This window comes from Rhinatrema bivittatum, chromosome 10 (assembly GCF_901001135.1).
Source record: "Rhinatrema bivittatum chromosome 10, aRhiBiv1.1, whole genome shotgun sequence".
NCBI classification, from domain to species: Eukaryota; Metazoa; Chordata; class Amphibia; order Gymnophiona; family Rhinatrematidae; genus Rhinatrema; species Rhinatrema bivittatum.
Window position 1 is genome coordinate 26,645,535 of NC_042624.1, and position 26,884 is coordinate 26,672,418.

General features: G+C 42.3%; 1 protein-coding gene across 1 annotated transcript; it reads right to left on the reverse strand.

The window, feature by feature from the left end:
• Positions 1-1,529: 1,529 nt before the first annotated feature.
• On the reverse strand, positions 1,530-26,656 carry MYOC (myocilin). The gene is made up of 3 exons (XM_029618152.1): positions 26,037-26,656; positions 5,594-5,728; positions 1,530-2,899 (listed from the first exon to the last, which is right to left on the reverse strand). Exons 1-3 carry the CDS (start codon positions 26,605-26,607, stop codon positions 2,115-2,117), a joined length of 1,491 nt encoding a protein of 496 aa, XP_029474012.1. The 5' UTR covers positions 26,608-26,656; the 3' UTR covers positions 1,530-2,114.
• Between the last annotated feature and the right edge of the window lie 228 nt (positions 26,657-26,884).

The window sequence follows — 26,884 nt, forward strand, 5'->3', positions numbered from 1 at the left end:
CTGAAAACCCGACTGGTTTGCAGCCCTCGAGGACCGGACTTGCCCACCCCTGTGGAAAGGAAGGAGGAGTATGAAACTGCAGTATCTTGAGTATCAGTACTGCATGTGGCAGGTTTTGTTGAAAATTGAAATTCAGTCCACAGCGGAGATAATAGCAGTAGGCATTTCTTCACAGAGAAGGTGACGGGGCTAAAAATGTCTTAAATTCAGAAAAGCAAGAAGTAGTCGTTTTAAAAGCTTTGTAATCGTGTACCATCCCCCTAGGCCATCTAGATGGAGAACTGAATAACTGCACCTCTGTGCCATTTTCCAAACTCACTCTGTCCTCCTCATGTGTAAGTGTGATTCTGCCTCCTGCAGGAAACCATTCTACTTTTCTCTTCCAGCTAGCTGCAAAATACTTAAATTATGGGTCCTAGCCAGCAGCAGTTATGCAAAGTTTCAGAAGATGGATAATAAACAGCTTCATAAAAACCCTTTATGAAATACAAATTGGTCAAGTAGCTTTATTTCCATTTGGGCCTGTATGAAGCAAACTTATACATTTCTAAATAGTATTAAATCACTAGGACCTGATGGTACTCAACTCCAAACTGGTAAAGGAACTTAAATATGAAATTAGAGACCTCCTACTGGTAATCTGTAACAGATCATTATAATCTGCCACTATACTGGATAGCCAATGTTACATCAGTTTTTAAAATGGGTTTCAGGTATGATTTTGGAAACTACAAACAAGTGAGTGAGATACTGGGGCCAGGCAAAACGGTGGAAGCTATACTTAAAAACAAGATTACTGGGCATATGAATAAACCTAACTTAATGGAGGAAAACCAGCATGGATTTAGCAAAGGAAGTCATACCCTACTATTAGAATCCTTTTGAACATGTAGACAAAGGTAAGCCAGGTGCCTGTAGTAACCGAATTTTCAGAAAACATTTCAGAAAGCCCCTCCTGAAGCTAGGGCATAGGAGAAAAAGTTCTACTGTGAATGTAATTGGTTTAAGGATAAGAAATGGAAAAGCTAAATGGTCAATTTTCCAAGTAGAGAGCGGTAACTAGGCCACTGGCCTTTCTAGCCAGAAATGATGATGAGTTAAAAGGGGGATGAATTAGTTCTGGATGGGGCCAGACTTAATCGGTATTGGGTTCCATGTTTACTCCCCCAGTACAGCTCTCTGCCTCTTCTGCAAGCTCTCGCCAGGCTGCAGCAAATGATTCTGAGACCTGAGACCCCCCATCACCCCTCTGTCTGCCTCTCAGACTGTGACAGATGCACGTCCCCTCCCTCTTTCCCCACTGTAAATTGCAATATTGCATTCTAATCCAACTTTTTACTGTACCGAGCTTGAACAAAAGTAAATGATCTGTTTGGTGTGTCTTCTTAGAGATCTAGGTTGGCCACTATCAGAGAAAAGATGGTGGCCTCGATGGATCACTGTGCATGGCGTTTCTTATGTTCTATTTCTGTCAGAATGGAAGACTTGCACTTTCTTATTTGCACACCTGCAACATTTAAACATCGATATTTGGTTATCCAGGCTACTAATAGAGCCATTTTTTATTTTCATTAAGTAAACCTCAAATATATTAATGGCTGCTTCAGCTGAGAATGTACAATAGATTAGAAAAGGTTTGTAGAAATGTTTACAAATAATACAATGGACTTATTGTCATTAAAATGTCACTCAGTCATTGATAGTATCGCTTTAGAAACTACTTTTCCATGCCTTTTGCAACTCAACCAAGGTTTTACAAACCACGTCAGCTTTTGAAAAATGCTCGTATAGACACAATTGTTGCCAGAAGACTTCCACTCCGTCGGTGCTCTGATCCGACTGACGTCTGCTCTGGTACTTGGCCTAAATAGCAGGATTCCATGTGCCAAAAAGAACTAATATGTGAGAAAGCTAGACCTACGCTAACTCCTCATGACATGGAATCGGATTGTGGGTTTTTATTTCTGTGATCCATGCCAGAAATCCATGCATCTGTGGGAAAAGGGAAGAGCAGGAGGAAAATACATGTGTTCTGTTCTTCCTTCATGGACAGGTTCTTTGTGTGCTGTTTATCAGCCTTTGATAACTTTGCTCTCTGACTGTTCCACACACCCTCACATCTTGGACAGTTGTACATCATACGTGACCATATTGAAATTGTCCCAAGCAAAAATCTGTTTCAGGGTAGGGTTATAGTCCATCATACTATTGTATCGATAGCGGTTCTTGAAGGGGATGCTTAGTTGCCTGCTCTCCCCAGTGCTGGTGTCATAAGCAAAGCTGATGATAGCATCTAGTGAAGAGTAGCTGCTGACTGTATATAAAGTGCCACAGATCACGAAGGAATTGGCAACGGATTGCTTGCGGATGGCAGTTTCCCAGGTCTGCTGCACCTCCAAGGTATCTGGATCCAGTTTGGAGAGGACTATGGCACCTTTGGCCGTGTCAGTGCTATAGATTGCCCATAACCCAGTCTCGTCAATGGCCAGATCAATGTCTGTGTATCCACCCCAGGAGTAGGGGAACTGTCCGTGGTAGCCGGCGTTGGGAAGTTCCTTCTGAAGAGCCAGACTTTCCATTCTCAGGTTGTACTTGAACAAGAGCCTGGACTTACGCCTCTGGTAGTAAAGGAAACCCTTATATACAACAGCCCCCGTGCTCTCTACGGCCTGTGGTAATACGTGAACTTTTGAGGGATAGCCCTTCATGAACTGATCAAGATTTTCATATTCAAAGACCTGTCGTATGTCGGTGCCCACGGTGTCTATTCTCCATGTGGTCTCATGAGTATAAGGTGGCACAGGTTCTGGGTCTCTCATCCACACCCCATACTTGCCAGCGATATTCTCGGCCCTGCGGAATGTGACGGGTTCACCGACCCACACTAGCTCTCCACAGTCTGTGAAATAACGAGAGAGACAAACTGCTCACTGACTTATGCAAGACCAGAAGACAGCAACTAGCATAGGGGAACTTCCTGGGTCAGAATCTCTAATCTGTCAAAGAAATTCTAAACTTAACCCTTCTTTCTCAGCAGCTGTAGCAAATGAGCCTGATTGGTTAATTTCAAAACCAAAGACACAACTACAGCTACCGAGCAGCTGGTTCTGTGAAATACCTGGTACATGTACATTTTTGCTGCTATTTAAAACTACTCATCAGATTTTCACAGCTTTTAATAACACATTTTGAAATAATTTAAGTTACTGTTGTATCCCATTGGGTCAGTGCATGAGCACAGGATCCTCTCTACACTGTATTGACAAAGGTGCTGCATAATTCTACCTCTGCTATCTCTTCTGCACATGCTAATGGTCATATAGTGGTAGAGAAAATTATGGGCTTAGTGCTGAAATATCTTCCACATATTTCAGCACCATAAGTTTCTCTACCATTTTATATGAATTTCTGAACGTAGGCTATGAACTTAATAAAATGGGTTAAGTGACTTTACGCTGCATTAGGGTCATTCACAAAGTGGATGCAACTGGGAAATCTTGGAACTTCCATTTCTTGGGCATGAGCTGTAGCATTTTGGGGGTTATCAGGAGCTGTCATCGGGGCAAAAGATGAATAACCTAAGCAGGGGTGGCCAACACTGGTCCACGAGAGCCACAGACAGGCCAGGTTTTCGGGATATCTGCAATGAATATGCATGCACTGCCTCCATTGTATGCTATCTTATGCATATTCCTTTTTGATATCCTGAAAACCTGGCTTGTTTGTGGTTCTCAAGGACCAGAGTTTGCCACCTCTGCCCTAGAGGAAAGCTGTGAAAGACATTTAAATATCTCTAAGGAATAAATGCACAGGAGGTGGGTCTCTTTCGTTGGAAAGGAGGCTCTGAAATGAGGAGTCACGGGAGGAAAGTGAAAGGGAGTAGACCGGAGTGATCTAAGGAATCTTTCTTTCTATAGAAGGGGTGGTTGATTCAAGGAGCAGCCTCCCTCTGAAGATGGTAGCGACAGGGAGCGTGGAGCGGAAGGAACTATAAAGCTGAGCAGGAGATGTGGCGTCATGTTCTCCAAGTCAATTTGCAACAAAAGTCTTCATTTTTAAGTTTCTATCACTTTTACAATGTTGTCCTATATAAACCATAAAAAGAAGTTGCATCCACTGTTCTCCTTGCCTGGCCCTTATTTAAAGAACGAGGAGAGTGGTAACCAGTGGAACAGGCTTTCTCCTTTGGTTCCTATGCTGTGGGTCCAGAAAAGCTTTCTGAGAGCTGCAAGAGAAGGTCCCCACACAAGTAAATCAATCAGAAACATGACATATGCAACACCGTGGGCAGATATTGTCAATGTCCATCACCCCATATGCTACATTAAAGCTTAAAGGATCTCACTCTGACTTATATTATCAATTGTTGCGATTTTGTTTATAGCTCAAAAACAGGTCCTGAATGGAAAAATGTTGACCTTAATGTTGCATTATTTATATATATTATCCTGTTCGTGTAGTTCTGTTTCTTTTACCCAGCAGTTTCCTCCTGTTCCTTTGGGCCTCCAACACAATTGGAATTAGGACTGGGAACCTGGAGAAATGGTCTTTTTTTAAATTATCCCGACTCCAATGCACCTAGTCTGCTCATTGCAGTGGCAGCCTTGGACTAGGAGCCATGCTCAAAGCTCTTTCTGGAACCCTGTAATTATTGACCCTAACTCCAACCTCTAGGTGTCACCCTTGAGTATTGGCTGCAATACCCTCGCCCCCACCCTGGGGACTGTGAATGCTACCTCAGCAGGATCTCCCGTCCCAGCTAACCCAGTGTGAAGGAGATTTGACTCAGATTGAAGCGGGGACTTTCTGCATGGCCATGCACAGCATAGCCACTGGGCCAACCCTTGTACTAGTCTTCTAATCCAGCGAATTAGATCAGCCATGAATCAAACTTCCTAGTGTTAGTATGGAAGGAGCAGTTAGTGGTGCTATACCAATTCTGCATTTGGTATAAGCTGGTACAGAGCTGTGGCTAAATGTGTATTAATGCACATGATAAATCATGTGCATTAAATCATGTGTAGATGAAAAATCAGTACTGCAGATTCATCACTGGGTGTACTATGCATGCAGATCTCCAGTTATTCTGTGAGTTAGGCTCTTTGCATCTGGATTCTATTGATAGATTAAATTCACTGCTATTAATTGCATCAGTAGCATGGGTTCTTCTTAGTGTTTGGGTACTTGCCAGGTTCTTATGGCCTGGATTGGCCACTGTTGGAAACAGGATGCTGGGCTTGATGGACCCTTGGTCTGACCCAGCATGGCATGTTCTTATGTTCAGCACTTATCACTTCAGTGTGTAAGTGCTACTCATTCCTTTCTCCTCAATAATTCTGGCTTTGAGTTGACTCTGAGTCTTTCACCACTGCTGTTTTATGATATTTTTAGACCTTCTCTTGCTCTAGTTCTTCTGACTCTACCCACAGAACTGTTGTGGATCTCATGAGGTTAACAGAGTTGAGTGGGCCCTGCAAATAATGTATGCAAGGAAAGGGGGCAGGATAGACTGGCAAATCTGCAGTCAGGACAAGAAAAACTCACTCTCTTATAAAGCAGCTTGGGCCAAGAAAAAGACAATATTGAGAATTACCAGTATTGATGTCTTCTGTGCTGCTGGGTCTGTTGGGAAAAGAGGGATTCTCCTGAAGATGTGTGGAAGCAGGGACCTCTGATCTCTCAGACTTCAGCTCCTGGTAGACCACGCTATCTGTGTCCCACCTCGATGCTAAAACACAGGATTGTAGCAATCTGTGTTATTGCAAACAAAGTATACAAATACCTTTCCAATAAGATCAGTACCCTTTTTTTTTTTGAAGAAATAAATGTACTTATTTCACCTTTCACACACCCTCTATCCACCTCCTCCCTGGATACAGACATTTATCCAGTTGCACCCCATTCCCTGCACACGCACCCTATTCACACTGATCATAGTATTTTATTTATTTATCAGAGCTCCTTCACCAGTGTGAGTCAGGGGGCGGAGCATGTTTTGCCCTGTTTTGTTTTTTAGGCGGTGCATGGAGGCTGCGGCAATGTAGGGGAGTGGGAGCCTCGCACCTGAGTGCAAGATATGCACCGCACTACTTCATGCAGAGGATCTGCAATGGTTTGGTGCCGACTTTGCTACCATGGCTAACGGGAGACATTATTATCCTGACTTCTAGGAACGAGCTGTGGCTTTCTTTTCTCTTTGCCCAGTATGAGATCATATCCGTATTTTATTTCTAGCAGGTCTTGTGTTATCCAGCACATATACTTTCTCTTTAAACTTGGACTTAATGGGAGTTAACTACTTCAATTTTTTTGTTGAGAAAATGTCTACATCTCATTCTGTAGACTGTGTAGAATTTTCTAGAAAGGATATGAATGCTCCCAAAATTCATTGCACTTAATATTTATATTTGCATTTACGGCATGTGTATAAAAAGTGCGGGATTTAAATGTGAAGTCCAGGATCTAAATTTTCAATATACTGGAAACTTTGTATAGAGGGGTTTGCAGAAGAAGAGAGTGCTTCTTGGGCTGAGGTTTTATGAAGGGGGTAGAGTTGGTAGGATGGAAACAGTTAATGGTTCTTGGGTTGCTACTGTGGTTGGTGTGGTCGGTGGGATTTGGAAAAGAGGAGGTGGGGAGGTTTGTGTGTATAGCAGGTTGAGTGTGAGTGGGTTTGGCAGGTACCATTTGGCCACTGCTTTATGTCTTTGCAGATGGTGTCTCTTAAATTGGGGTAATGGTTAGTTTTAACTCTATTTAGGAAAAAAGACAGTGTCCATTCCCCTAATGAGAGGTAAAAAAGATCCTGACATTGTTTAGGAAACACAAAGCAGATGTTGGTATTTCTGCAGGAAATTCATTTGTAATTGTGTAAAGGATGGGTGAGGCACTGGTTTGCAGCTTCTTTTTCCTCTTGGAATTGTGGTGTTGCCATTTTAATATGGAAAAATGTCCCATTCCACTTGAAAAAATGTATTGAGGACCCAAGGGGACGATATGTTATTGTCTATGCTCTGTTCTGGGTAAACAAGTTTGCCCTCTGCAATGTGTATGCCCCAAATGTTTGTTAACCCAGTTATCTGGCTATCATATGATAGATTTAATAGTACAGCTGACGGTAGGGTAGATAAAGGGTTTTCAAAGTCATTATGGTAGAAATCTTCTCTTGTTGGAATTGCAACTCCTGGACATCTGGAGAGTTTATACATCTCTCGGGGTGCTTACTCAGAACTGGACGCCTTTGCCATTTCTAATATCTCATTTACAAAAAAGGTTGCATCTGCTATGATACTTGATGATGTATTGTCTGATCACTCTGTTTCTCTGGCTCTAACTTGTGGGGAAAGAGCTGTGCCTCGCCCTTGGAGGATGAACGCTAATCTTTATTATGGCCAAAGCTCGGTCAACTTATTATGCAGACAATTCAACTTCTGATATAAGTAAGGTAACCTTTTAGGAGGCTGAGAGCCATCTTAAGAGGACCTATCATTGCTTACATGGTGGGAAAGATGTGGAAGAGTGAAGTCTGTAGTTTGCAGGTGACCCGTAATATTCATAGATTGAAACCGATGCATATGTGCACCTTGCAAGCTTCAGACTAAATAATTTTGCAAGAAGCTCGTAAGCAGCTGCATAAACTGCTTGAACAGAGAGCTCAAGTGCAGTCTATCTTCTGTAACTTTAATCTGCATACATTTGGGAGTAAGGCTGGGAGGCTGTTAGCATGACTTTGCATTATATACATAGCTCTCTCTAAAGATGAGTGAAGGTAATAAGAGCACAAAACTTTCTGAAATTTCAAAGATACTAGTTGACTTCTTCCAGATGTTGTATCCTTCACAACCTGGGTCAGTCCTCTCTCTCAAGCTTTTTTTTTTTTTTTTCTTTCAGACCTTACCTATTTCCTGGTTAACGGAAGCCCAGATATCCTGTTTAAATAGTCCAAAATCAGATTTGGTAAATTACAATTCAATCATTGAAACTGGCCTTGGCAGCTGGACCAGATGTTCTGGAGCATGATTTCTACAAGGTATTGAGGCAGGAGTGGATGCACTCATTGGAAGCGGTAGAACAGAGTCAGTTTTGAAAGGATATGAATAACGTTAATCACCAACCTGCATAGGAAGAGGAAGGATCTTTTGTCACCAGGATCTTTTAGGCCCATCTCCCTGTTCAACTCAGAGATGAAGCCGTTTGCCTCAATTCTGGCCACTCGGTTGGGGTTATCCCTTCGTTAGTAAGCTTGGATCAAGTGGTCTTCATACATAACAGATTTTTTCTGGTCAATATAGTTACTGCTTGTCTTTAAGGACCCTAATGCTCTTTCTCAGTTTAGATGCTGAAAAAGCATTTGACAAGGACAATTGGTCACATCATGGTTTTTGTCTGAATATGGATTTCATGGGATGAGTGGCATCGGACGTTGTAAAGTTCTCCTAGTGCTCAAATCTTGGTGAAGGTAGCCCATCCAACGCTTTCCCTTTATAGTAAAAATGATAGCATTACCGAAGTTTTTATATCCCTTCCAGATGATTCCTTCTTGGGTTAAACAGGGTGATGTTGGGGCTTTTTAAATCTGCAGCTCCACTATTTATTTGGCAAGGGAAATCAGCCAGGATCAGTTACAAGTTGGTAAATGACAGAGGACTGGGAGGCTTGCGTTGGTATAATGGAGCCTGCCAGATGAGATTAATTGCAGATTTATTGACGGCCTATATTATGATATTCCTATATTACAAGCTGAAAACAGCCCCATATCCTTAATTAACTTGTTGCATTGTAAAGGAGTTTGTCATTCTTACGTATTTCACGCCTTAGTCCAAGCTTGGAGGTACCTTTGGAGTTTTTGCAAATTATCTCCTTACATCTCATCTTTTCTACAATTCATTAATCAATGCTTAATCCTCTCTGGGTCAAGACTATGGTGTTTTTCACATGTGGAAAGCTGGAGGTCTGAATAGGGTTTGGGACTTCTTGTGTACTGATTCCTCTGATATCGCATCCTTCGAGGAGTTGTGAGAAAAGTGGAATATTCCTTCCCCTGGTTTCTCTGCTTATTTACAGGCACGTCATCTTGTAATGTCACTTTCCAAGCAACAATCTGTGAGATCTTCAGTGAGGGCACTAGACAAGCAGATAAAGAATAGACCTGCTAAACTGAATAAGACTGCCTAGTGGTGTAAACTCCTGTGAAATATGGCTGACATCTGTTTTTTTTGAGATTTTAGCATACAAATGGTCTGGGGACTTGGGAATTGAATTAGTTGAGGATGATTTGTCGAGTCTTCTCTTCTGTATATAAGCTAACTGCTGATCTTTATACCAGAGAAACACAGTTCAAACTGCTGCACAGAGCTTTAGAGATGTGAATCGGAACCAGAATCGGTTCGGATTTCAGTTCCAATTCACATCTCTACAGAGCTTATCTTGATAGTTAGAGGATGCAGATTTGGCTTCTGGGATACAGACCCAGGTCTGAAGTGTCAGAGGGATGCTGGGACTTGCATACATTTGTTTGCCTGGTGTGAGGAGTTGAAGTCTTTTTGGTCGGGTATTCAAAATAGAATAAGAACGCTCGAGGAGAAGCAGGTTGACTTGACGGCTGTATTAATTATTTTGGGGGTTGATATAGAGGAGGATAGTTATATGGCCATGGAAAATCAGTTCCTGTATTTGGCTATTTTGCTGGGTAAAAAAGTTTATTTTGACTCATTGGGCATCTGATTCCCCTCCCAGTCTTACCCAGTGGGAGCAGATAATGGCAACTTACTTTTATATTGACTTTTTACATTTACAATGGCAAAAGTCTATCAGGGTGAAGGAATCTAGCCTAGTGGTTAGAGCAGTGGGTTACAGACCAGGGTTCGAGTCCCGCTGTTGCTCTTTGTGACCTTGGGCAAGTCACTTTACCCTCCATTGCCTCAAGTACAAAAACTTAGATTGTAAGCCCTCTGAGCATAGGGAAATACCTACAGTACCTGAATGTAAACCGGTGTGATATCTCAGATCGAATGTCGGTGTGTGTGTGTATATATGTGTGTATGTGTGTGTATGTGTATATATATATATATATATATATATATATATATATATATATATATATATATATTTATATGTGTGTGTATATATGTGTGTATGTGTATGTGTGTGTATATATGTGTGTATGTGTATGTGTGTGTATATATGTGTGTGTGTGTGTATATATGTATGTGTATGTATATATATATATATTTATATGTGTGTGTATGAATGTGTTGTGTGTGTGTGTGTGTGTGTGTGTGTATATATGTATGTATATATATATATATTTATATGTGTGTGTATGAATGTGTTGTGTGTGTGTGTGTGTGTGTGTGTATATCTATATATCTATCTCTTCAGTTATAAAATAAGTTTGTTGCCACTTTGTCGGTGGAAACTCAATCTTTGTTTGCATGGTTTCTAGCATTACATGCTTAACTGTTGAGAGGCTGTACGAGTGGGTATGGATGTTGGTGTGATTCAGTACTGATCTGTTGGATGGGGTATCCTGAGGGCAGGTGCACACAGGGGAGGGGGAAAGCCGAGAGACGCATCTCATTTTATTTGGATTGTGCTTATTGTTTGTAGTTTGTTTTTGTTTTTTCTGTTTGCTGCTTTATCATTGATTCAAGATCCTGTTCATTTATTTTTGTGTGATTTCAGGGCCCATGGGTCTCTTGAAATAAAAGAACTTCTTATATTGGATCAGTTGTGCTCTGCTCAAAAACATCTTTTAAGTTTACCTTCAGTAAAGGAGGTTCACCTTGGTGGCGGATCCTGCTTTCTGGAGCTCCCTCCCAAAGGAGGGAGCTCCAGAAAGGAGATCAACGACTTGACCTTTTTCCCTCGCACACATACACTTCATGGACAAATTTCACATACCCCTGATATAGGCACCCTTTGCTTTAATATGCACCTTTTTCTCTAGGTCATTTTCTCTCTATATTCAGAAGTTCTCTCAGTTATTTACAGAAAATCTACTGATTTATATTGAATAGAACTGAGTTTTCATGGAGTTTTGCTGGTGCTTGTTGGGGTAGGAATTTGCAAGCCTATGATATTGTATTTTGCATAATGTCACTATAGCTTTCAGCAAGAGACTCCCTCTTCATAATGGTTGAGGGAAGAGAGACTGTCCTAGCAGTGGTGACTTTTCTGCCAAATCACCGGGAACCTTTTCTCTATTGTAGCTGGAGTTGCAAGTGAAGGCCACTGCAAGTCCAGACCTAGTTGCCTTTGGTTTCCTTTTTGGTTTGTTCTAGAGATTACCACTGCATCCTATGTAAAGTTTTTTTTGTTTTATATCTTCCATTGCTTGTGATTTGTTTCTTTTAATACTATTCACATGGCACGATTCCTCTGACTCCGTGGATCAAATCCCTCTAACGTGATCTGTTTGCAATCCCGTGGCTGGGTAGGTTTCTCTGTAGAAAACTTTCTCACGGAGAACCAGCAGCATCTTACTCGGCTTCTTTCTCTGTGCCAGTCAGGTGGATAAAACCAACAGCACTGTCAATAAATCGAGCACTGCCTCTTTTAATTCGCTGGAGATCCGTGGATCCAGATGGAGCGCTTGTTTTGAATAAGTCCCCCTGACGCAGGAGATACGAAACACCAGCTAACGTTGGAGTTTTTGTTCTCTTTTATCATGTAAATTTCTCTGAGCTGCCTATAGGCATTTTTATTTGCTTAAAAAAACAGTGCTTAATATATAAGTAATGACACATAGTGCTATAGTATATGCTGTTTATCGACGTGGCCTTTTCCAAACGCTAATTGTGAACGATAGAGAGGTCCGGACTACTGCCTGTTTAGGTGCTCTTGCATATTTGCCTGGCTCGCTGACACTCTCTTATATAGGAACAGTTTGTGCTGAGTTTTCACCATTACAGAATGTATTTCACTGCTCCTATTTATGTGGGTTATATCTGGACTGAGGAGAGTGCACTGCGGGTTTAGTGTATATATAGATAAATCAAGCAAGAGCACAAGGACCCCTGCTCTTCCCTCCAGTCTCACCTCTTCTCTTTCTCTGCACTGGACCCGTGCCAGCCACAAAGAGTTTGGCAGAAAAACTAAATGTTTTGTAACGCCTCTCAGGTTAAGCGATTCCTTACTGGCACATATTTGGCCATAAAGCTTACGTCACACGCCAAAGCCTGCCCAAGTAAACGCCTGTGTCTAGTTCCATCTTTTAGATAGGAGGCACAGGAAAAGGACCTCCTGCTGCTCTGCAATGTCCGTGCTGATCTCATCACATCCTATTTCTGGTTCCTGCTCAGCAGAAGATAACTCTGGCTTATGAACGGTGCCAAGCGTTCCTTCTGCTTATAGCGGCAGCTGATGCAGGTCCCGGGCGAGTAACTGGTCCTGCACCTGGAGGTGTTTGCTTCAGTAAGGGTCAGTTGTCCATCCGGTCTGATGCATTTCCCCTGGGGTTTTACTGTTCCACCATGTGCGTCCTATTTCCCTCACAAATGGCATTTGTAAGTTGTCTGTATAGCAGCGCACTACACCTAGAGAATGACAGTAATAAGAGGAGCATGTTTAACCCATCAATACTAAAAGTGGTTAAAACAAAATGCCAACGTAGTTGTTGGGTAAAGATTACCTTTTATACAATGCAGACTTCAGGGCCCATGGGTCACTCTCACTATTGCAAAGCATTTATTCCTAGTGTTACTGACCTGTTCCCTCTTCTTATACATTGCCTGAGCTCGGTGTCCGTGCTGCTTCTCTGGCACTTTTCCAAGCTAACAGCAGAAGGTAGGGAGACCATGTCTGCTACTGAGCAGGGTGGCTACGGTGGGAACATGGAGAGCAGAAGCAGAGGCCAGCCCAGTAGTTCAGTGGCACTGCTACCAGACCACAGTCCTGGGGTTCAGTTTGTGGGTCGTGTCGTTCCCTGAGCTGGCCATGGCTGCAGAGAGGAGCCCTGGTGCATGGTCCATGGCTGAGGATTGTAGCTGTGCTAGATGAGCTGGGAGGAGATTCTAAAACAGGGCAAAAAAATCCCCAGGTAATTGCAAATAAAGGCTTCTGGTACTGGATTCCAACCCTGGTTCTGACTGAGCTGGAAGCCACCCAAGCAGTAATGAATACCCCCATCAATGGTGAGAAATGGCACTGCTTGTTCTCTATCTGCTTCTTTGTAATGCCAAATGAATGGGAGGGTAGATCATGCACCATTCGCCCAATCTTCCTTTATAAGTCTGAAATGTGAGGTCTATTATTGATACAAAATCATATAGAACGGGACAGAACTCCAGTTCTGCACACAGACGTGCCATATCCCCAGAAAATGTCTAATAACGGGGGCAGAGCAAAACTAGATTTCCTCTAACTACTCACCATACAAAACAGAATATTTAGATTCAGGTGTCACCTCAATAGCAGTGACACAGACTCCCGCCACCTCGAGGGAAGTAACACAAAACTGCAAAAAAAACCCCAAACCCCACATTCAGCACATGTGTATTAAACCTCCCATCCAAAACAGAGCTCAGTTAGCAACAGCCCTACTGATGAAAAGGTAATACTGCAACATGCCCTGGAACACCAATACACCTCCTATAGGGAGAAGCAGATTGGAAAAGAGAACAAGCTGAACTGCTACAGATCCAGGCCCACTGCTGGAACAACCAGCAGACCATGGGGAAAAGTTCACCACAGGGTGGGGCAGGGCCAATGATGGGAGGACTAGGACTCTCTTGAATGATTTGAACAGCCCCCCTCTGATATGGCTGTATAAGTACTCAGGAGAGCCCCAGCCTCTGTACCAGTGGTATGGACCTCTGGCATCCTGTACCCTAACAAAGCAGGCTGATGCCCCCCAAGCTGCTGTTCATCTTGTCCATGCCTCCCAAAGGCCCTACAGAAAAACTATACACTTGCAGACCACCTCACCTTTGTCAGATATACAGAATAAAGTGACCATAAAAGCAAGTTTTCTTACCGTATACAGTGTTTTCTGTAGATAGTAGGATGAATTAGGCACTACATGTAGGTGATGTCATACAGCAGCACCAAATAGACTTCTCTCTCTAGGGCTAGTAGAGCTTTTAGCTCTACTGAGAATTGAGAGAATTGCCTCATGAGCTTCCTAGCCTGTAACAGAGCCAGGGCCGGAGGAACTACTAGGCGAGCTAGGCCTGTGCCTAGAGCGCCGAGACTTAGGGGGCGCCGCGGCAGGCAGCCAGCTCCCGACTCGCCCTGCCTCCCCGCCAGTGCCACCCTCCCGACACCCCCCCCTAGTGGTCCAGCGGAGGTCCCGGGAGCGATCTGCCACTCCCAGGACCTCTGCTGCCACTAAGCAAAATGGCACCGATGGCCTTCAGCCCCTACCATGTGACAGGGCTAACGGTGCCATTGGTTAGCGCCGATCTTCTTTCTGTGAGTGTGTGTGTATGTGAGAAACGAATCTGCCAGTTTAAAAAAATGAAATATGATAATACATATACCTGAACTTTAGAAAAGTTGGATGAAAGATGAAATTACTGAATTTTAATGATCTGTATCCTTCTCCGCTTGTAATGAGAAATATAAGTGTATGTCTTCCCAAAATCCCGTGCTCTCATCTACAAAAAAAGTTCTAAATGAACCATCCTAATTTTATTTTCTATCAATTGTAATAAAATATATAGAAGAAAGAGGTAAGTTTCATATTATTGGTGCATGCCTCCACGGCCTTGCGCCCTTCTTGTGATATAATCATCAACTTGCCTCCTTCCTCCTTTTGTTCTTTTTGTTTATTTTATAAATAATTTTAATGTGATATTAATCAAAAATTTTTTTTAAAAAACAATTGTAATCTCCACTAGGCATAAAACAGGATAATATAACTTATATTTTTTCTCGTATTGCTTTCAATTTCATTTAAATTTTTATTGAATAGCTAATTTACGTTATCCCTATGCTTGTGGGAGATTGTATCTCAATCTCCGTTTTATCTATACGCCTTTCCTTTAAATACCCCAGAAGGGTTTTATGAACGCCAAGATCTTATATTTTAGACTGCCAATGTCCAAATAAAAACTGTTAGAGACTTATCTCCCGACACAGCTGCGTTTCGTTCTTTCTTCGTCAGGGGAGTATGTCCATTCCTGTTGTCTATTCTATGGTTAATCCAAAGTTTGTAGCTTATTTGTTCAGGCTATCCGTTCTCTCTCTCTGGCTCATAAGCTCCGAGTGGCGGCGTTGTTTTTGAGCGCGTCTTCCGTGTTTTAAAAACTGGTCAGCAGATCATAACTCGACCAATGGGGTTGGATCCGTGTTACGTGCTACGTCATCTTCACAACCGATTGCTAGTTGGTGGTCTCAAAATTAAAGAGCCGCTTGTCCCGAGTGGACATATGTCAGTGCCCCTTCCTTCTTAGATTAAACTCGCCCACTCTACTTCTTCATTTAATCCTCGTGGTGCCACTGTATTCAACCTAAAGATCCATTGTTGTTCAATATAGTTCAATTTCCTCCTTTCGTCTCCACCTGTGTGATCAACCTTATCGATGACTGTCCATCTTAATTGATCAAAGACATGATCGTATTCAATACAATGTTGCACCATAGGTGCTTCCACAGTTTTTGTATTTAATTTCGATCTATGCTCGATCAATCGAGTTCTTATAACCCTTGATGTCCTGCCTATATAGTTTTTAGGGCAAGGACACTAAATCAAGTAGATCACATTTTTTGATGTACAATCGGTGTCTCTATTTCTCATTATACAGTATCCTGTAACGGGATCCTTCCATTCATTGCCCTCAATGGTGGTATCGCACATGTCACAACGTTGACATGCCATGTGATTTCCTCTTATAGTTTTCTCTTCAGTTTCTCTAATAATATCTGCGTGAACCACCATATCTTTTGTTAGATCCCCTCGTTGTAGCTATTAGTGGGAATTCTCCAAATGCCTCATGTACGGATAAGATAGGCCAATGTCTTCTTATGGAAGCTGTAATGGATGCCGTTGCTGTACTTTGAGGAATAATGCAGGTTAGTCTACCTTGTTCCTTCTTTTTTCGGTATTGGAGCAGTTGGTTACGATCAGCATATTTTGCTCTTTTATATGCTCTATTTATAATTTTTTTAGGATATCCTCTATCCTTAAATTTATTCTTCAAGTATTCTGCTTGTCTCTCAAATTCTTCAGAGGTGGAACAGATTCTTTTATATCTAAAAAATTGGCTTGCTGGTAATCCTTGCTTCAAAGACAAGGCATGATGACTGTGATATTTCAGGAGAGTATTTCTCTCAGTTTTTTTATGATGTACAGTTGTCTCCAATGTTTGTCCTTTTCTTTCTATTAATACATCTAAGTAAGATATTCTTTGTTGACTACTCTCTGATGTGAACTTTAAATTCACATCTACTGTGTTTATCCACAGTAAAAAGTTTTCCAATTCTTCTTTAGTTGACATCCAAATCAAAAAGACGTCGTCGATGTATCAACGCCAATATTTAATCTTGGACCACCATTGGGATGGTGGTCCAAGATTTTACTGTGGATAAACACAGTAGATGTGAATTTAAAGTTCACATCAGAGAGTAGTCAACAAAGAATATCTTACTTAGATGTATTAATAGAAAGAAAAGGACAAACATTGGAGACAACTGTACATCATAAAAAAACTGAGAGAAATACTCTCCTGAAATATCAGTCATCATGCCTTGTCTTTGAAGCAAGGATTACCAGCAAGCCAATTTTTTAGATATAAAAGAATCTGTTCCACCTCTGAAGAATTTGAGAGACAAGCAGAATACTTGAAGAATAAATTTAAGGATAGAGGATATCCTAAAAAAATTATAAATAGAGCATATAAAAGAGCAAAATATGCTTATCGTAACCAACTGCTCCAATACCGAAAAAAGAAGGAACAAGGTAGACTAACCTGCATTATTCCTCAAAGTACAGCAACGGCATCCATTACAGCTTCCATAAGAAGACATTGGCCTATCTTATCCGTACATGAGGCATTTGGAGAATTCCCACTAATAGCTACAACGAGGGGATCTAACATAAAAGATATGGTGGTTCACGCAGATATTATTAGAGAAACTGAAGAGAAAACTATAAGAAGAAATCACATGGCATGTCAACGTTGTGACATGTGCGATACCACCATTGAGGGCAATGAATGGAAGGATCCCGTTACAGGATACTGTATAATGAGAAATAGAGACACCGATTGTACATCAAAAAATGTGATCTACTTGATTTAGTGTCCTTGCCCTAAAAACTATATAGGCAGGACATCAAGGGTTATAAGAACTCGATTGATCGAGCATAGATCGAAATTAAATACAAAAACTGTGGAAGCACCTATGGTGCAACATTGTATTGAATACGATCATGTCTTTGATCAATTAAGATGGACAGTCATCGATAAGGTTGATCACACAGGTGGAGACGAAAGGAGGAAATTGAACTATATTGAACAACAATGGATCTTTAGGTTGAATACAGTGGCACCACGAGGATTAAATGAAGAAGTAGAGTGGGCGAGTTTAATCTGAGAAGGAAGGGGCATCACGAGGATTAAATGAAGAAGTGGAGTGGGCGAGTTTAATCTAAGAAGGAAGGGGCACTGACATATGTCCACTCGGGACAAGCGGCTCTTTAATTTTGAGACCACCAACTAGCAATTGGTTGTGAAGATGACGTAGCACGTAACACGGATCCAACCCCATTGGTCGAGTTATGATCTGCTGACCAGTTTTTAAAACACGGAAGACGCGCTCAAAAACAACGCCGCCACTCGGAGCTTATGAGCCAGAGAGAGAGAACAGATAGCCTGAACAAATAAGCTACAAACTTTGGATTAACCATAGAATAGACAACAGGAATGGACATACTCCCCTGACGAAGAAAGAACGAAACGCAGCTGTGTCGGGAGATAAGTCTCTAACAGTTTTTATTTGGACATTGGCAGTCTAAAATATAAGATCTTGGCGTTCATAAAACCCTTCTGGGGTATTTAAAGGAAAGGCGTATAGATAAAACGGAGATTGAGATACAATCTCCCACAAGCATAGGGATAACGTAAATTAGCTATTCAATAAAAATTTAAATGAAATTGAAAGCAATACGAGAAAAAATATGTTATATTATCCTGTTTTATGCCTAGTGGAGATTACAATTGTTTTTTAAAAAAATTTTTTGATTAATATCACATTAAAATTATTTATAAAATAAACAAAAAGAACAAAAGGAGGAAGGAGGCAAGTTGATGATTATATCACAAGAAGGGCGCAAGGCCGTGGAGGCATGCACCAGTAATATGAAACTTACCTCTTTCTTCTATATATTTTATTACAATTGATAGGAAATAAAAATAGGATGGTTCACTTAGAACTTTTTTTGTAGATGAGAGCACGGGATTTTGGGATTACTGAATTTTAAGCATCCTGGAAAATAATATTTAACTCAAAGTGGGTAGACACAAATACTAAAGCAAAAAAAATTAAAGAATTTAAAATGTTCATCTCAGCAAAATCACAAATTTAAGATACTGATGCCAGGTAGGGTTTGTGTTTTGTTTTTTTTTGTTTTTGGTTTGTTTTTTTAAGCATAATTTAAGCATGAAACTAGAATAGAATCCGAAATGGTTTTTCTTTTTTTTTTTTTTAAGCCTTTAGAAAATGTATATTTTTAAATGACTAAGACTGGAATCTTCCCATTTAAAAGGGAAGCCGACTAAGGATGTCTTTCTGTTCCATATCTCCCACATGAATAATCATACCACTGAGTTTGAAGAAAGACACTTGCTTTATTGCCTGAAAGCGTAAAACAAGAAAAGCTGTACGGTGTGGGTGGCTGTCCCTTGGGAGGAAAGAACCTGAAGGAAGGGTGTCATTTCGCCTTTTGATAGGAATGTGGTTTTCTTATTTAACGGTTGGGAGCATCACTTTCACTTTTAGTAAAAGTGAAAAATGCTGCAAGTCTGAAAGCAAGGTGCTTCTGTGAGAGTAATGTGTATGTGAAACAGGGAGGGTGCTTCATGTATGTGTGTGGTGTATATGTGAGTCACGGAGGGTGCTTCTGTGCATCAATGTGTGTGTGTGCAAGAGAGTTGGGAGCATGTTTTTGGCTGGCTTGTGGCTGTGAGAGAGGGCATGTGTGTGATTGAGTCTGTTTGTAAGTGAAATAGAGCATGTGTGTGATTGAAAGCCTGTGTGTAAGTAAGAGAGAGCGAGAAGATTCTATGAGTGAGAGAGCCTGGCCAGAGAGGTGACGTGTGAGAGAGACTGATCAGGGAGATGACTGGTGTGTGTGTGAGAGAGAGAGACTGGTTGGGGAGATGATTGGTGTGTGAGAGACAGAAACTGGTCCAGAGGGTGTGACTGGTGTGTGTGTATGTGAGAGAGAGAAGAGACTGGTTGTGGTCCCTAAGGAAGAGGACTGTGAGGACAGCTTCAGCAGCTACTGCTGCTTCTGGTATGACCTGCAAGGGAAAAGGAGTAGGAGAACTGCTGGAGAGGGTAAGTAAAGGTGGCTTTTTAAGTTCATTTTTCTTCATTGACTACTATTATTATTGGGTAGTACGTGATGTGTCTGCTGTTTGAAATATTTTATTGGTGTTTGGTAAAGCTTTCAAAATTTGCATGAGTCTTTAATTATTGTATATTCTATTCATTAGCTGTTCTGAATTTATTTTATTTGTATGATTTTATAATTATGATTAATGATTTATATATCTTTATTTTATTGATTTGTTTCACAAGGAATGGTGAAATTTTTGTTTTTCCATTGTTACACTGTATAGAGTCTAGCGTGATACGTTTTACAGTTCAGTTTTTGTCTGCACATTTCTATTTATACTTTATGTGGCTTTATTCTGTATTTGGTGAGGGTTTGTGTTCTGCATGCAAAGACTGAGATGAAGCATTCTTTTAGCATGTGGTTTCTCTGTAGGGATCTGTAGTAGCTTGGCCTGTTCTGTTTTCCTGATAGGAGGTGTATTGATACTTTAGATTCTGGTGTAATATTTGTGGTATTCTTTTTCATAGGTAGGGTTGTTATTCTTTGAGTGTTGGCAGATAGTACTGTGTTGATATGGAAGGACCATGCCGAAATATATCATAATAGGTATGATGCCATATGAATTCCAAGATGCAAAGTTTTCTTGTTGGCATCACAACAGTGCATGAAATTATCACAACAACTTGTATATTAATTTTACCTCAGAATGTCATTTTTCATGTAAAATGTTATAAATGCATATAAAGGGGGCGCCAGACTGTAAGGTTTGCCTAGGGTGCCTAATACCCTTGCACCGGCCCTGAACAGAGCTAATGCTAGCTGAGTAGTCAACCCCCCTCCAGGAACATGGGTGGGCATTCCATGGTTAATTCATCCTGTGCGCTATGGAAAAGCAAACTTGCTTTTTCTGTCAAGCAGGCTGAATTAGCCATTACAGGTGGGACATCCCAAGCTGAGGGTTGCAGCAGAGTGTTTACTGATTAAGCAACCTGGACTTCAACATGGAGTGTGGACTACTACAAGAACAGATTTCAGAAAACTGCCTTTGTGAATTTACTGTCAGTCCTTGATACAATTGTCCAGACAATAATGGAATGAAAAAGTGTGAACTTAAGATCATGTTGCAGCTTTGCAGATGTCTTCAAGAGGCACTTCTTGGAGATGAGTAATAGAAGAAGCCATAGCTCTCGCTTGATGGGCTTTTAAGGAATCCGTGATCTGCAATCATGCGAAGATGAAGTAGTGTTGAATGCACTCAGCTATCCAAAGTGCGCTTGGTTGAGAAGACTGAGAGGATGCAGCTGAGTTTGTTTCTAGTAATCTCTTACCTTCCAAGGGCTTTTTCTCCTTCTTGTGTATGAGGTCTTGGGAAAAAGGTAGGCAATACACTCAGTTGAATGAAATGAAATAAAATGAAAAGCACAGACTACCTTCAGTAGAAACTTCAGATGAGTATGGAGGACCACTCTGTTATGGAAGAAATATATATACAGTGAGCAATGAATTAGAGGCTGGAGTTTGCTAACTCTTCATAGCTGAAATAACTGTTACGGGGGAACACTACTTTCCATGTTTATGAATTTTAGTGAAGCTGACTCCGCTGGCTCAAAAAGAGGCTTTATCATTTGAGAGGACATTTAAGTTCCATGGAACTGGCATTTTTTGCACTGGAGGCTTGACATGCGATAAACCTTTCATGAATCTAGATATCAACAGATGAGTAGAAATTGGTTTACTTGCTGGTGTAGCAGTTGCTACCCTTAACCAATATGCCTGATACTTTGGATGCAATTCCAACACTGCCCTCTGCTTCAATGGCAAGAGGTAAGATGGAATTGGACTCAGACACCAACCAACAAGGGCCCTGACTTTCACGGTTTGGGAAACTAAGTAAGGGAGTGACTTGTATGGTGCGGCAGATGCTTCCATAAGCTTGCTGGGCCAAATGGATGGACCGTTTGGTCCTTTTCTGCCATCATTTTCTATGTTTCAATATCAACCAGATTATAGTATGCTTCTATGGCACTGAGATGTACTTACACTGAAGACAGGGCAAGACCTGAAACAGAAAAGTGGAGCACATATTTAAGCAAATGGTTGGGATCACAGGAGAACAACTGTGTCCATTTGAACCCATAATTTCTTCTGTTTGATGACTTTCTAGATAAGTTTAATGTCTTTAATTTACCTAGGCAAGTCTAGATTCACAATCAGTGCTCAACATCCAAGCTGTTGGGCTGAGGGCTGTGAGGGAGGGATGATAAAGCATCCCTTCATCTTGGGCTAACAGATGTATGAGGGGACTGCTGGAGAGTTGTATGAGATATGTAAACCAAATCTGTCTATATCATGCTGGAGCAGAGGTAATCAAATTTGCAGATGATACAAAATTGTTCAGAGTAGTTAAATCACAAGCAGATTGTGATAAATTGCAGGAAGACCTTGTGAGACTGGAAAATTGGGCATCCAAATGGCAGATGAAATTTAATGTGGACAAGTGCAAGGTGATGCATTTAGGGAAAAATAACCCATGCTATAGTTACACAATGTTAGGTTCCATATTAGGTGCTACAACCCAAGAAAGAGATCTAGGTGTCATAGTGGATAACACATTGAAATCGTTGGTACAGTGTGCTGCGGCAGTCAAAAAAGCAAACAGAATGTTGGAAATTATTAGAAAGGGAGTGGTGAATAAAACGGAAAATGTCATAATGCCTCTGTATCGCTCCATGGTGAGACCCTACCTTGAATACTGTGTACAATTCTGGTCGCCGCATCTAAAAAAGATATAATTGCGATGGAGAAGGTACAGAGAAGGGCAACCAAAATGATAAAGGGGATGGAACAGCTTCCCTATGAGGAAAGACTAAAGAGGTTAGGACTGTTCAGCTTGAAGAAGAGACGGCTGAGGGGGGATATGATAGAGGTGTTTAAAATCATGAGAAGTCTAGAACGAGTAGATGTGAATCGGTTATTTACTCTTTTGGATAATAGAAAGACTAGGGGGCACTCCATGAAGTTAGCATGGGGCACATTTAAAACTAATCGGAGAAAGTTCTTCTTCACTCAACGCACAATTAAACTCTGGAATTTGTTGCCAGAGGATGTGGTTAGTGTAGCTAGGTTTAAAAAAGGATTGGATAAGTTCTTCGAGGAGAAGTTCATTACCTGCTATTAATTAAGTTGACTTAGAGAATAGCCACTGCTGTTACTAGCAACAGTAACATGGAATAGACTTAGTTTTTGAGTACTTGCCAGATTCTTATGGCCTGGATTGGCCACTGTTGGAAACAGGATGCTGGGATTGATGGACCCTCTGTCTGACCTAGTATAGCATGTTCTTATGGTATTGGGAAGAATCAACCTTGAAGCAAAGGTAGCACCATAGAGAAGGATGGAGGGGTATGTGAGCATATGCATCCTTCAGGTCCAGGGCACCCGTCCTTTCAACCTTCTATATGTAAGGGAGAAATGTGCTGAGGGAATTCATTCTGAATTTCTCCTGGAGATGTTTAAGTCTCTCAAGTCCAATAGGAGTCTCAATCCTCTCAACTTCTTTGGGACGAATACGTATTGGGAGCAGAAACCCCGTCCATGTTGGAACACAGGGCCTGAGTCTATTGCTCATTTTTGAAGCAATGACTGGCTTTCCAGGTGAAGTTATGCTAGATGAGATGGATTTTGACTGAGATCTGTTGATGCGGAAGGAATGGTAGCTGGGAGAAACACAAACTGTATCCAGACTACACGATCTTGAAAACCTTAGTCCTTGGTTATTTGACGCCATGCTTCTATGAGAACCTGGATTCTGTCCCCAACTGAATGGGTAAGGATTGTTCAGAGTGATCAAAACTGGGCCCAGGCTTCACCTCTGCCTGTTGCATGGATTTAGGCTGATGATTCTCCCATTGAGGAAGCCTGGCTGGAAGCAGCTATTGGCAAGAGCTGGAACTTAAGATGGACTTGAAGAAATCCACTGCTTATCCCTGGGGTAAGCAGCATGGAATCTATTGACCTTTTTGGGATCCTGCCAGGTACTTGTGACCTGGATTGGCCACGGCTGGAAAGAGAATACTGGGCTTCTTGGACCTTTGGTCTGACTCAGTATGGCAAGTCTTATGTTCTTATAATCCTTGCCGTGATGCAGTTTTTGAATCTGCTTATCGTTTTTTCCTTTCCTGACATGTTCTGAGGAGGCAAGGCCTTTGAAACAACAACTTTCTCTCTTCTTCTTTTTTGTAAGTAGCACTTGAAATGCTTCTGGGGGTGCTGCAGAGGCAGCAAGGCAACTAAATATAGGAAATTAGTAAGACAAAATATCAAATATAAAGTTTACAGAAAAAAATGTAAGGAGAGACTTGAGTACACATCCATGCTGGTGCTCGGAGAAAAAGTGCTGAGGAGGCTCCCGAGGCAACACTCACGTGGCAGGGGTGGACTGACCATCCGCGCAATAGGGCAGTGCCCAAGGACCCACAGCACTCTCTCCTAGCCTCGGATAGGTGGTTAGGGGCCAATGACCCTTATTACCTGCTGCCCACTACTGCCATGTGGGAACTCCCACACATGCTCAGGAGAGCTCAAAGCTTTACTAGCTAGGAGACACGAGTCCCTTCAGTGCTGCCAGATGATGTTGCCCACATGTCAAGGCTAATTCAGCCCTGATCATCGACAGAAAAGTAGAAGTAGAAATGTGCAGTCAAAACCTAACTGTAACCCCAAGAAGCCAGAGTCTGTATGGAATGCAACACCAGAGAAATGGAAACAAAAATGCATTTCCTCCCGTGCTTTGCAAAATGCAAAGATTTTAGAAATACATGGAGAAACTTCCCACAAAGGAATGAGCAGGGAAAAACTCTGAATAATCCTGGGGGGAGGAGAAACCCAGGAGAAACAGCAGCTATGGCTGTAAACTATGATGTATCCTACATAAAGGAGTACATTTTTCAGCAAAGTTATGTGTGTAATTTCATTTTAAGCCCATGCAAAGCACAATTTTCAGACAACAAATATCCTCATAAACTGGGTTTGGCTATTGAGTTGTTATGCAGCTAAATATATGCACATAAGTGAAGAATATGTCCCCCCAAAATGCCTTTGCATTTTTGGCAGCCAATTTTACGCCCAATATTTTTAGGAAGCTGAATTATTCCTTTAATTTAAATGCGTGAGTCAGTAAGTTTCTGAAAACTGACCCCAGCATGACCAGAGATAATGCTAAACAGCAGCACCAGAGCGCTGGAATCAGCTGGGTAATTTCTCTTCTGTACTTTTTTTTTTTTTTACCACTTTCTGCATTATTTCGGCAATAGGCATATAAATTATCCTGGATTATCCTGGCAATAAATGTTTCTTGAATCTCCACATCCTCTGCGTTTCAGCAACCTTCTCCAGCCCTCCTCCTGCTGCTGTTACTTGAGTTATTATCTGTCATCTTCTTGCTGCTGATGTTTTCCACTCTGCTTATTTTCTGTTCACAAGTATTCCTAGGAGGATTCCTAATTGATTCAATCCTTAGTATAAAAAAAAAAAAATGTTGTACTGGGGGAAAGTCACAGGGAAGGCCAGGGCCCCTTACTGCTTTTAACAGTCTCACTCCTGCCAAGGGCTCTGTAAGCCCTGCTCATGCTTGTCTGCAACAGCGGTTTCTGATGATAAACAGAACAGCAACACCATGACTGTGCTATTCGGACACCTGCAATATTCTCCTGCAGAAAGGGGAGAGAAACTAGGGGAAGACTGGAGAGGGATGGATGGATTCTTAACTATAAAATAACCAATGCAAGTAGTTGCTTGTTTTGAGGGGTTTTTAGTTATCCTTGACATGTCTCTCTGCTTTTAAGTCACAGACTAATCATGAGCCTATGGAGTCGCCTATGCGCAGCTGCTCTTTGACCTCTGGCTCTCATCTGCAGACTTTGCTGGTCAGAATTGCTTCTTTCCATGCTCAGTTACTGCAGAGTGGCAGAAGAGGATGAAGCACAGGATGGGAATCTGTCCAGGTGATGTCAGCAGACGAGTGCTGCTCTTCTCACAGCCTCTGGAGTGAAGACATCCCGAGCTTCCCGCTCCACGTTCACTCTGCAGCCGCTGGGAGCCCGAGGATGTGGTTTAACTGCGCAGAGCAGCCCGGTCGCACCTTCCAGAGCAGGCACAACAAAACAACCCAAAGGGGCTCATTTCAGTCCCAGAAGAAGCACGTTAAAAGCTTTCTTACCTCCCAAAATTGTGAAAAACCCCAAATATGAGTGAAAATTAAACAATTTCAATTTTTTTTTCCCTTAGAACTCAGATTTAATATTTTGACTTACAATTATATACCTGCATACACACACTTTTTGCTTCTGAAGTTGAAGGTCAGCAAAGAAGTTGAAGGTGGGACCTTTTTATTGGGCTGACTTAATATATTTGTGACGAGCTTTAGAGAGCTCTGCTCCCTTCCTCCCACTGGGGCAGAGTAAGAGCTGCAGAAAGTGAAGCTTCTAGGGCCCCCGTGGTGCAGAATATATCCCACTTCCCTGCACCCCGCCCTTACCTTGCCTGGGCTCCAGGTGGGCATCCTGGACGGAGGCTTCTGCCACCTGCGGGCACGGCCTCTGCCGGAGCTCTGCCACCTCTCGCTGTTTGCTCTCCAGATTCTGCACCAGGGCACTGTTGGCTCGCTGCAGCCTGTGCCTCTCCTCTTCCAGAGCAGATTTCTCCCTCTGCAGGTTGCTCAGGGCCTCCTCCAGCCTGCGTGCTGCTCCCTGCAGCTGAGCCCGCTCCCTCCTCAGGGTTTCCACCTCCCGCTGGAGCTCTCCTGCTCCTGGCACTGCTGCTCCATGCATCCTATCCAGCTGGCTCAACAGCCTTTCCAGGAGGCCAAGCCGGCTCTTGACGGAGTCCAGGTCCAACTGGTAGGTTCTGTGCTCCTGCTGGAGGGCTCGGATGGCAGACATGGTCTGGCCCGGATCCGGGCAGCTCTCCTCGCTCTGGCTGGGCACAGTGAAGGTGTAGGTGCATTTGCCATTCTGGTCATTGGCCCTTTTGAATGGGTCTGCACTCCCCAGGGCTACTGAGGCCCGGCAGAGGACAAGCAGCGGCAAAAGCAGCTGTGCTGGAGCCATGGCTTGGGTTTACTGAGCAGCTGCTGCAGTTGACATGTGAGAGAGACTCCTCCAGCTGTCTGAGGCAGGCAGCTTAGGGCAGGGTGTATTTATAGGGCGGGGAGCACGGGGAGGGGGTAGTCAGGAAGCTTGTTTTCACTTAGGAGATACAGTGGCATGAACCTTCCAGACTTGGCTTGCAAGACAGAAAGAGACAGCCAGAGAGCGCAGAGGGCTGGGATGTCACCAGGGCCGAGGGTCACGCTTCACTCTCTGTGGGTCCAGCTCCCCACGTCGT